At 35.9% G+C, this 12,371-nt stretch overlaps 1 protein-coding gene across 7 annotated transcripts in view; it reads right to left on the bottom strand.

Moving 5' to 3' along the window:
* The window catches only part of STAG2 (stromal antigen 2), an 82,072-nt gene that overhangs the window by 22,321 nt on the left and 47,380 nt on the right, over window positions 1-12,371 (bottom strand). For all 7 annotated transcript variants that reach the window (XM_040614002.1, XM_040613999.1, XM_040614003.1 and 4 more), the window contains exons 7-17: window positions 10,978-11,182; window positions 8,546-8,697; window positions 6,042-6,115; window positions 5,808-5,931; window positions 4,540-4,638; window positions 4,364-4,443; window positions 3,762-3,869; window positions 2,722-2,833; window positions 1,971-2,088; window positions 1,149-1,252; window positions 196-288 (exon numbers count right to left, since the gene is read on the bottom strand). In XM_040614002.1, coding sequence (XP_040469936.1) covers window positions 196-288; window positions 1,149-1,252; window positions 1,971-2,088; window positions 2,722-2,833; window positions 3,762-3,869; window positions 4,364-4,443; window positions 4,540-4,638; window positions 5,808-5,931; window positions 6,042-6,115; window positions 8,546-8,697; window positions 10,978-11,182 — 1,269 coding nt within the window. The remainder of the gene's footprint in view (window positions 1-195; window positions 289-1,148; window positions 1,253-1,970; window positions 2,089-2,721; window positions 2,834-3,761; window positions 3,870-4,363; window positions 4,444-4,539; window positions 4,639-5,807; window positions 5,932-6,041; window positions 6,116-8,545; window positions 8,698-10,977; window positions 11,183-12,371) is intronic.

The raw sequence follows: 12,371 nt of genomic DNA on the forward strand, positions 1-12,371 counted from the left end.
AAATGTTTAAATGAAAGTGTCTTGGACATCACAATTTGGTATAGAACAATCAAATACTAACAAAGACTAGTAAGAAAAAAAGAAGACTTGTGCAAGACATACAGTTAATTACAGAAACTACATATATATTTACATGTGTATGTGTTACTACATTTATTTCAACAGTCCATCAGCAAGAAATGGAATTACACCTACCTTTGCTAGCAACTGAGGAAGTGCCACTGCAAAAAGTTCAGTAATTTTTGTCCTGTCATCTAACTGTGTTTTCTTTTCCTTTGCTGTCAGCACCTAAAATATTGGTATTGAGAGAGTTTTACAATTTTAAGTTCTGGTGCAAAGTTTCATTTTCATTAATGAAATGACAATTAGGTACACAGACCTTCTAATACAATTGTAAAGTATCAATGTAGTAAAAAAAAAGCCAATTAAAAAAATACATTCGCCACCCAAAAAATGTAATTCAAAGTTACACCTACTACTGAGAGTATCTTGAGAACAGAACTGACAATCTAGAACAAAAGGTTTACCTACCCTGCAACAAAATACCATGATCAGCATGCTTCTCTTGACAATGACAGAACAGCAAACCTTTCAGCTTATTTATGATTTTTAATGAAATGTATTCAATTCATATGTCAATCTGATCTTCATACAATTTTCCAATCTGTACCTAAATGGGTTTCTTACCAAAAGCTGCAAAAAATCTTGAAAGCAGTTCCCTTCCCTGCTTAATGCCCCATTAAAAGAGAGCTGCCCAAACTCTATATAATCAGAGAAAACCAACTGGCTGGACTGCCCTCCTTCCAAAGAGCCTATGAAGTATATTCCCTTCCCTGATTTCACCCTTTGAAACTAGTTTTCACTTTCCCAGACATTGGTTTTTGTTCTCCTTTCCAACCAATACTTCTTTAAAAATCAATTATGTACTACTTCTAATAGTAAAAACAAATGCAATAGTCCAAACAGTATGAAGCATGCACCAGAGTCCAGGAAAAAGTGAACTAGCCAGGTAGTGAAGGCTGTGGAGACTGAAGCTAAATTTCTGACTCCAGTCCCTTCAGCAGCAACCACCTACAACCTGCTTCTTCCCACACTGTCCCCACATAGCCATTCCCACATCTCGAGACAAGTAGCTTTTTCCTTCCTACCCTTTTGCCTGTTCCTCTTCCCACAGGAGGATGACATTCAGCTGCTTGCCGAATTGTACAAAGCATTATTTCAATCAGTGCGCTTTCCTGTCTATCCGTTAAAGCTGAAATTTAAGAAACAGATGTTAATACACAGCTTGATTTCTCATTTTCCACTAGTATCTAAGGATCAAAATATGTTGTTGATTTTTTTTAAAAGAAAAGAAGAAACGCATTTAAGCCAACGGCTCATTTCCAAGGGTGGGGGTGGCACAGAGGACAGAGAGGATAAGCACCTTATAAAGCAACACAATAAAATATTTTTAAATTGAGGGAATATCCCTGGATGAGTCACAGGACAGGATGAAACAAATACCAAGTTTTATAATCATTTTAGTTCCTTTTCATTTTTTAGAGGTCCATTTACTAAGACCTATGAATTACAGAATTATGCAAGGGGGTTTGTTTGGTTTTACTGTCACTGAAGAGATGACTTTCTTTCCATAGGGTAGTTTTAACACTCAATAAATAAACCCATTTCACAAGCAACTTAAGTTTCTCTAATACCAGAAGTGCAGCCTGAACCTGTGGAACAACAGGGCAACTGGACACTGCATGCTTATTCTCTCTCTTTTCTCCGTCTTTGCTCCCCACCATTGTTCTTCCATACCAGAAGTGATTTCTTTCTATTCCTCACATTTTATAATTAGTATCAGTGATTTATTACAGATATGTAAAAATACAGAATATGTGGGGAGTCATAAATATAAACATCTTGGTTCCTCATAAATCAAGATTAACAGAAACTGCATAGCAATATAGAGCTCTACAAAAAAATCTTACGTTCTTCTCCATTCAGAGGCTCCTCCAACAGAAGACTGTTCATACATTCCCAGTCCTTCAAAAGGTCTGTTGCACAGTCCCACATGCTGTCCACAAGATAAGCAGCATGTTCATGCAACTAAAATGAGAATAGATTAAGTATTTTTCTTTATCAGCAATGAAGTTCATTACAGAACTTGCTATAATACACGGTATTTTTCTCACTTGGCTCCTGTCTGTGGCAAAAAAAGAGAGAAAATTTTGCGAGCTCTCTCAACAGAAGCTCTCTTCCCCAAGTAACTTAAAGATATGAATCCAAACCAACTACTACAAAGAGTAGTGCTACAAGATCTGTCAGAACTTGGGGAATGGGGGGGGTGGGGGGTGTGTGCGTGCTTGTTTTGGTGGGTTTTTTTTACCTCCTCCCTTAAAGTCTCCTAAATCACAATTCCTTCCCACCTATATATTAGCATGAAGAATGATGGAAGAATATTTGATAAGAGTAGAGCTCATAGCCTGTCTCAACACTGCATGCCAGACAGATCCTTCAAATAAACACCACCACACAAAACATTCTTTGATCCCCAGGTTGTTCAAATAATAGGAAAACTATAACAGATTCATGGTTATTAACCAATAAGTGGGGAAAAGAAAAACGACAAGAAATGAAATTCAAAACAAAACTGACTACAAAAAACCCAACCAAACAAAATAAACAGAGAAAAAAGAACACATTCCACAAAGACAAGGATATCCCTGAAACTCAACTTACTTCACTTTCCAAAAAGAAAAACACTAATGTTTTCACAAGATTAGCATTTGGACTTTGTCTTCCCCTCCTTTTAAGTATTCCGTCATCTTCAGCATCTCTGCGGCTGAAAAGCCTGTAGGAAAAGGTATTTCAGGACAAGTTTCTTCTTCATTGCCTTTGCCATGGTCATGTGGCAATCCATATCAAGATACTCATGTGGTAATTCATATCAAGATACTGGTTTTTACAGACACACACTGAACACCTTGCTGCTTGGCTTCACATTTTGTTTTGAAAGGAAGTAATTTGGGACACATCATTTTAACAATTTTATATATGCTGAGTTGGTATTTCACTGATTGTTTCTAGTGGAATGTATAATTATGACAACACACTTCACAAACAGTGATAATTGCATGCGACTGAGCTCCCATGCTCCTCTTTAGCAAGCTATATTTTCTGAACCTCCTCATGAGTCATTAAAGCAGCAAAGAAATACTGGGAGAAGGTCTGTACAGTATTAGATGGAAACCTGATTTTGTTTCCTTACACACCAGACATACGTGTTGAAACTCCCCACTGCTTGTGCATCCCGTCCCATTTTTTAACTAGAAAAGTACTTTATAAAATGGTTATATCAGCCAGCTTTGGTGGTGGACTCCAAACAGGAAAATACTCGTTATAATTCAAGCACAAGTTACACATTTGTTATGATGCAAGCACAAGTTTTAGGTACCAAACTATGTAAGCATTTTAAGATGCTTCACAGAACACAGGAAGGATGGGAAAGGAAAAGACAGAGGCATGTCTTTACTATAATTCCCTGTAGGTACAAGCTTTTAAAGCACAGCCCACAAAATTGCTCTCTATTTCCTATTAAGAAAAACTGCAACAGTTGAAAAACTATAGTAGTGTTACATTTTCTGTATGTTATTTCTTCTTAAGGCCACTTCATTATTCAGTTTTTCCTTTTCTTAATTAAAACTAATGAGAATCACAGCATTAACGCACCCACTAAAATCTACAGGGACAAGAAGTTAACTCTAATTTCTCCACCTTACTTTTTATAAAGAAATTCCCCCGCGGCAACTGCTACTGGCCGATGAGCTGAATAAACCAGATGGTAGACATTTTCACAGTCTTCTGCAGTCAGAACTTCTTCACTACTCCTAGGGGTGGGGATGGAAAGATGGAAAGGAAAAAAAAAAGGCAGCTGAGTCAACAGAGTACAAACTCCAATGAGGGAGATGGAAATGAAGAAGATTCTTATTTTTTTCCTTCAATTTATCATCCTAAAACCCAAAACAAGATAGTTTAGTTCCAAAGTCTTCCTAAACAATAATTACTTATGAAATATGAGCATTTGGTAGAAGGTTATGCTCAAAAGTTCAACTACTGTGTAATGTTCAACCCATCATGAATTTCTTCAGTTCAAATATTCCATGATGGCTTCAAATTAGGGAAGCTGAATTCCAAGTTTCTAGCACTGTTCTAGCCAGATTGCTTCTGAAATTCCAATCTAAGTGTAAGATGCACAGACATTTCTCTAGACTTTGGACTACCTGAATTCTGTCAAGCTGCTGTCCCATCCCAAAGGTGTAAGAAATACTTTTAAATTTTAATATTTGTCGTAGGTCAGATAAGGAGATATACATGTACTTACTGTAAAACAAGAGTGAGTAATTTTATTGCTTGGACTGCAACATCGTATTCTTTGTCAAGAGTCATAGACACAATTCTATCCTAAGAACACAAAAGAAAGTATTTTCAAAGAGGAAAGAAGTGTAATACAACTTTAAAAAAATTCATACATTCTTCAAAATATGAAGTTACACTAACCTTGAATCGACTGGTGAAGAGTTCCAATTTGGAATTAAGCTCTTTATTATAGTAAAGCCCTTGCAAAGCAGTTAGGCATTTGAGTCTTACTTCTCCTTGCTAAAATAAAATTAAGAACTGAATTAGAAGTCAAGTATAGGATACAGATGCAATCTTCAAATCATACAGGTTCCTTTCAGTCTGAATTAATTCAAAGACAAAGATTAAATGTTGTCAAGATATACTATCAGCAATTATGTTAACAACGTAAGAATATGTCCTTGTTTGTAACAAGCCAATGAAAGAAAAACAACAAAAAAACCCAAAGGCAAACCCCCAGTGTCTTACTACAGTTACTGTCTCTGTAAGTCAAAATAACTTGTTTCATTCTTAAAAGATGTACTCTAAATGCTCAAGATATTTCTAAGTAAATTCTATATGTTTCCTTTCACTTAATTAAAACTGGCACCACCTATATCACTAATGACCAGATCTTGTTAGATCAGAATTACCAAGTAGGCGAAGAAATATTTCTCCTGAAGTACAAGATCTACTTTAGCAGGGAACATGTTTTAATGCATAGATACAGAAATACTTTTCAAACATCTAGGACGACTGACTTCATGTAGTTTCTTATCACGCCACTGCCAGACGTTATTGGTTTTCTGATATCAAACCCGTAAAGAGCAATAGCATAAGTGAGCATCCCTCATTTCTTTCACTTCAAATTCAACACCTCGAAGTCTCCAATGCAAGAACTGAGACAATGTGCTGACTCAACAACGAATCAAGGAGTATTTCTAAACTGTATCTGTTAACCACTCCGAGCAGGGAATAATCTCTAGCTGGTAAGTAACAGCTTGAGGCACTCGGCACAAAAGGGGACTTTTCCCATGCTTTTTACAGCTAGCTGAGAACGCTAAAAAGTTTCTTAACTTGGCAAAACAGAGAAACTGCCAGGCTATACGACTGGATTATTTAATGTGAAATGCATTAATTTTAAATAGTTAAGTATCATAAAGTAGAAGTCTGTATCAGCAATAAATAAACAGAAAAAGCCATTTCCTTACAAATAACAGTTTCTTAAAAATCTATATATACTCTCTACAATATTAAAAGGAGTCAAGCCTAGTTGATATAAATGCTGAAATGCCAGTGCTTCTCAGTGATAAGGAAAACAGTGACTGATTAAAAGAGTTAAGAGATCAGAACCTAGCCTAGCAAGATCAGCAACCAAAACCGTGTAGTTATGCTTCATGATTCTGCTCCTTTCCCTCCATGCAGCTTACCTTATCATGCATAGTCCATCCTACATATTTTAAGTAGCTGTCATTGAGAAAGGCGTCACTGTACATCTTCATCCATATTCCAATCTCTTCAATACATATAGCTCTTATTTCAGCAATCGCATCTCTGTGAAGTGGGACAGTAGGATCAAACAGATCAGTAATTAGAAACAACTTGTCACCAGCTTCCCAAATAAATTAACAAAAGGTACAAATTACTTACTAAGAGAAACTTACCGGTATCTATGCACAAAAACACCTTTAAATATTGCATTCATCATGTTTTCTATTTCATCCTGATTTTCCTGAAGCTGAAAAAATTAACAGAGTACATAACAGTGAGCAACACTTCTACAGTTGGATCAGACAGTGCTGATGCTAGACAAACTAACATTTGCAAGTGTGGCCACTAAATCCTTTCCTTAAAACATTCACAAATGTGTTTCACAGTACAATAAGCTATTATTTAAACAAATTATATCTACCACAGCATAAAAATTTTAGTGATTCTGACCATTTGAAAACTGTTCTTCAGCTGTGACAGAGACATCTTAGGTTTCTGCAAGGTCCTTTTAAAGTTATTTATAAAAAAACTTGATTTAATCTTCTAGCAACTTTAAGCCCAATGCTCAGCTCGATTTTTAATACACTATGTTTTTATGGACACGTATTATTAGAACAATACCCAAATCATGTGAACCACATTACAAGGAATCTTTTTAGATTATAAATTCTTTATCACGCAGAAAACACAAGATACCGAAAGAACTGCAAATGGCTACATGAGCAGCATATACTGTTTTGAATACCTCCTTCCTATTCATCCATTACTCAGGAGGAAAAAAAAAGCAGAAACTGAGTAAGGTGTTGCAAAAAAAATTAATTTCAGAATATAAAGCTGAAAAATAATGGAGGAGACAAATCTAGTCTCAGAATAAACACCACAAAAGAAAGGTATGCAAGTGAGCTGAAAAGCGATACATGCAGTGTTTTAGAACACAGAAAATTTATTTGCTTTGAAAATGCAAGGAAGTCAGTTAAAAGATTTGACAACATCTAAATATTATCAGCAGACAAGCATATTCTTTTTGCAGTTTGAACTTTAAAGGTAGGACAAATTGAGGCGATGTCAATAAGAATAGTTAAGGGCTGAGAAAGTCCAAGTTTCAGTGATCAGATTGGGGTGGGGGACAGCGACAGGGGGACACACACCCAAAACACCCACCACAAAGAAAACCCCAACCCCAACCACACCACCCAAAAATCCCCACAAAGAAACCACCGGAGCTATTACCCCAATAAGGGGTGGAGGGCATGCACGCCACACACATGCATGGGAATGGATACAAAAGGTAAAGGACCCCTCCTACACAAGTTCAGAAAACCAGCAAGAACAAACAATTTCCACCCCATCACGAAATTTAGGAATTTATGGAAGAAAGGAAAAACTATAAGGAAATACAGTCAGAAGAAAAAGACTAAGCAGCAGGAGAAAAGGATTAACAAAGCAAAATTTTTATAATATTTTGAAATCTCCGCACACATACCCCTACACCCACCCACCCATTTCAAAGGCTACTGGGGGCAAGTGTTAGATTTAGGCTCAGATCATGTTAAATAAAGACATGCAGAAAGAATCAATTAATAAAGTGAATTTTAGTACTGGGTAATGCTGCAATATAAATGAAACAAAACCTGAAATCAAACAATTGTTAGCAGCTTACTTTCATTTAGTACAAGAAAAACAGAAAATCAAACCCAAAACTAGAAAAGCTGGTAGGAAATCCTAAAAGCCAATATTTGTAAGAAGACTGAGATGGGAAAAGCCTTGTTTCTCACATGACTGCCTTTCCTGTGTATCAGTGTATTACTCTGAATACTGGTCTGGCATGTGCTTCTAGCACAACCACATTTAATGGGTGTTTAAGGGATCAGTCTCAAATTGTAAGAGATCTTCGCGAGATGAACAGAAGATGGAAGTTGTTAGTTCATCTGAATCGTCAAGAAAGTAAAAACATTAACAGTTAACAGCACAAAAGTTGATGAGCAAAAGTGAGATGCTTCCTTCCATCATAAGAAGCTTATTTCTAATGTCTAAAACAAACAAACAAAAAAAGCCCAAAACAGAACACCAGTTCACCAAAAATAAAAACTTAAACGTGAATGAATCTGGGCTTTCAACAAGACAGCACTGTCAGCAATGAATCAGCAAGTACCTCTTACACAAAAAGAAAGAAAATAGAAATAGATTGCATTTTCAATTTTGATAGTGTTTTCTGTGGAAGAAAAACCTTATCTAAAGCCTTGAAACAGTTTCTGCCAAGATTGGTGTTGACATCATAAAAGCAGTGTTTTACCCCAAGATTGGGGCAGCGGGGTGGGGGTGTTTCTCTAGAAGCCAGAAACAGTCAATATATGGTAAATTTTGCTATTTATTTGAATTCAGTTTAGGAAACTGGTCAAGAAATATAACAAGAAATCATCTATTACTGATTGCAGTCTCTCTTGCTAACTTTACTAAGATGGCACTACCTAAAAAAATTAAAGTCTACGTTTGTCTTTTTACAGAAAACCAGACGGTAAGAAGCAGCTTTCAAAGTTTTTCAAACGTTAAACAAGTTAAAGAATGAAACAGAGGACTACCTTTACCAAAAAAACCCCAAACAAATTACATAACAAGATTAATTACTGTAATTTATCAACACATCCTATGCACACCAACTACAGACAGTTGTACTCACCTCCTTTCTTTTCTGTAGCAAGAGTTCCAGTCTATCATTAGCTCGTTTCCCAATCATTTTATTTCGTTCTGCTTCATACTGCCGTTGTGTATTGTCCATGTTAATACTAAGATTTAATGCCACATTCACTAAAGCAGTCATCAGCTTCATGGCTATAAAAAAGTGAAGATAAGGATTATTTAAAAGCTAACGTGATCTAAGAGAAGTGATAAACAAAAATCTTGAAACCCCCTCCTGTCAACCCTTTCTGTATTTATGAAAATATATTCACTGTAAATTTCATGATATACAAACTTTAGCAGTGCTTTATGAAGCACTGCATCATTTCTTATCAACACAGTAGATGGAACACTGACATTTTTTCTCTGACAATTTTTTTAATACTATAAACATTATTGTCGAGTTGAGATATAGGATGTGCTCCCTCAAAAAAATGAAGGTGGAAAGTAAGACTTACAAACATGGTCCAGGAAATATTAAAAGCATTCCATTATCAGAATCAGTTAGCAGACCGATATTACCAAATCATTCAATCTCAAACATAGAAAAAGTTCCTTCCTTCAAAAAAAACCCCATGTCTTGGACAACCAGAGGCACCATATCACACCATTCTTTTCCCCTCAATTTTAAAGAGGGGCCATTTTCTTTAAATATTGCTTTAATTGCAGAAGCAGAGAAAGGACATTAGCCAATTAGAAGCTAGAGAACTGACCAAAACATAAACATTTGAGTGGGATTTTTTGCGGCATTGTACTTCAGAATCAATCTTTTAAAGAAAAAAACACACACACAAAAAAAAAAAAAAAAAAAAAAAAAAAACACAATCAGACAAACATGCCTATTCCAGAAAGCAGGAGGTGGTCAATAATATACTTGCTTTTCTTACAAACTTTCTAACAAGGCATGGAAGGGCCTGCATTGGCAGAGCATACACAGAACATTATTAAGTGTGTAGAACTAGCATAACGTTGATGAGTAAGGCATGAAGACATGCAGATATATCAAAATATCACCACACTGTGATCACCAAGGATATCAAGATGAAAAGAACAAGCCTCAGCTAATCATAGAAGCCAAAATTACTGCAAATAACAGTAAATATGGATAGAAGGATTTTGTTGGCTGTGTCTATCCCATATAAAACACAACCTTCAAGAACACAAACTGTAATCTCATATGAAATGCACAAGTAATTACACAAAATCAATAGAATTGATGACTGATGTGAACAAATACAAACAGACTACTAATAAAAATTATTTTGTGTGACAAATTAACATGCAACAGGGAAGTTTTGCAACTTTTATTCAGGCACAACTCAAATCACAAGAAGTAGTAAAAACCTGTTTTCTAAAGAACTAAAATGTGTATTAGCCATATGGTACAACGATCAAATTGAGGATACAGCAGAATCACTATATTCTCCTGAAATAAAAGGGTTCATTCCTTTCTCCTTAATAAATGCTGTGGCTAGTGGGAGCCTCTCAGCAGCAGCCCAAGCCACGGCGTGCTCATGTATATTCAAGAGGATCGATGAGATAGAGCAACTGATCACGCAGTCAGACCTGAAGCTAGCTGCACATCAGGCAGTTCCAGTGAAGTTAACAAGTACTATTTCCACTGTGGCAAAAGCTCAGTTTCATTTATAGTCAAAATTCACCTTGTTCAGACTAAAACTGCTGTAAGCAGCCTTACGCGGGCAGACTGAATGCTGTCTGAGGCCTCTCTCAATAACCAACACAGGTTTAGGACTTCCTTAGCCAAGAAGCTTATCCTCTGGTCCATGTAATGGCATATTTATTTTAAACACTCTACACTTAACTCATAAGCAATTTCTTTGTAATTTATCAGATTTGGGGACGGGGAAATCACATAAAAAGGACAATTAAAATCATACAGAAATTTAGTGACTGTATCACTGATGATGAATTCTTTACAATTATTTTTAATGCAATGAATGGAAATGCTACTTCCAATTACATTGTGCCATAGCCTCAACATACAGCACAATTTATATTTGTAGTAAAAACTACAACCAATCTAAAATAAAATTCCTGTCTGACAATGCAGAGCAGAAACAGGTTCAACTGCATTTGAGGTTAAAGATACCTCCACCCTTATTATGACTGAACACAAACTTGTAGAATCTACTGAAAAGTTTCTATGTACTTTTTCTACTGGACTTAATGCTAACAAAAATTTAAGTACCAGACAGCTGATAAAGAATGCTCTAAAATATCGTTGTGTTTCTCAGTAAAAGCAATAAAGACATGATAAGAAAGCTGTACCAAAACAAGCTGCATTAGACAAAAACAGTATCAGACAACAAAATGCAAGCTGAATGTTGAATATCAAGTTCAACCAGAACAATTCTTTCATGTGCAACACAACATAAAATGGAAGCAGTACACAGATAAATATAATTCACTGACCTGCCAGTGTGCTAGTGTGCCGAAATGCTCTGACTTGTGAGTCTGACAGCCCCGTAAGCAGTGAAATGACAGTATCCATCATATATTCATCATATATGATGCTATATTGACATTGTCGGACGAGTACTCCAATGAACTCACAAAAACTGGATTTGAACTTCTTCCACTGGGGACCAGCCATAGTTAGCGGGTAATCTCCACTATCCTATTAAAAAAAAGGGAAACAGGAAACTCTTTCAAACATCTTAAAAGTTATTTTATTAAATAAAGATTAAAAAGAGATGGGTATAACTTCAAAGCCAAAATCTCCAACGCATTAAAAATGACACATGAGAAGATTATGATTCCACAACTATGCATCTACTTAGCAGCCTGGACTTGTTATATAGAGAGACAACATTCTATGAGTCCTACCATAAACAATGCACACAATCAGATATACTGAAAAAACTACTAATTTCTCCTTTCTGTCCTACTCCCCCAAAATTATTTTTTTTTAAATCATACCCCTTACAAATCTGCTTCAAATTACACTAGAATAAATCAACCATCACACGAAGAGTTGACATGCTTAAGAACACTCAGTTCAGAACAATAATATAAGTTTAGGGGGAGATGCTTACATACCAGGCTGAAAGTTCCTGAAGTCATAAAATGACCTACTGTAACACCTAGAAGATAACACATGTGTTCCTGTCCTCATTTGGAAACCTTTACAAATAATGATAGAACAATGGGCAGGGGCAACTCAATCATTTGTATCAGTGCTTCTGTGATAAGCTTATTTAAGATGCTAAACAACACTACAGATTGAAAATGAAGAAAGTATCCATGAAAAAGGATTAGAAATCTAGGAGTTGCTCATTAACAAGAAAGAGTGAGCATAACATAGTGATAAAAAAAACCTGAACCAACAGTCCCAGCTGAAGCTTAATAAATTTCATACTACATTACCTTAGAGTAATCAAATCTATTATGCACTGAGATAGTTCTAAGGGATACTAAAATCTTCTTAAATAAACACATATTACATTCTCTCCTGTTAAAAGTTACCAATATTTTTTGGATTTTAATTGGGGAGGAGGGAAGTAAATTATTTCTGTATTAGGCAAATTTGGGAAGGAGGTTTTAACACTACCTTTACATTCTTTGGAACACAGCATATAAGAAATACCACTCGGAACTAAACCCACACACACAAAGACCACCACCACCACCCAACAAAACCCTCGCCACAAACCCGAAACACAAAAAACATCCAAAAACCCAATGCCTCTCATTTACCCCAACACTCAGTGCAACAGAAAGTGTCAATGTAAAAGAAAGAAAAGTTGTAATTCCCCTGAAAGGCAAACCATTACTCCTCAACTGGACAATAATCAAATTCAAATCTC

This window comes from Falco naumanni, chromosome 14, assembly GCF_017639655.2.
Source record: "Falco naumanni isolate bFalNau1 chromosome 14, bFalNau1.pat, whole genome shotgun sequence".
In the NCBI taxonomy this organism is placed as follows: Eukaryota; Metazoa; Chordata; class Aves; order Falconiformes; family Falconidae; genus Falco; species Falco naumanni.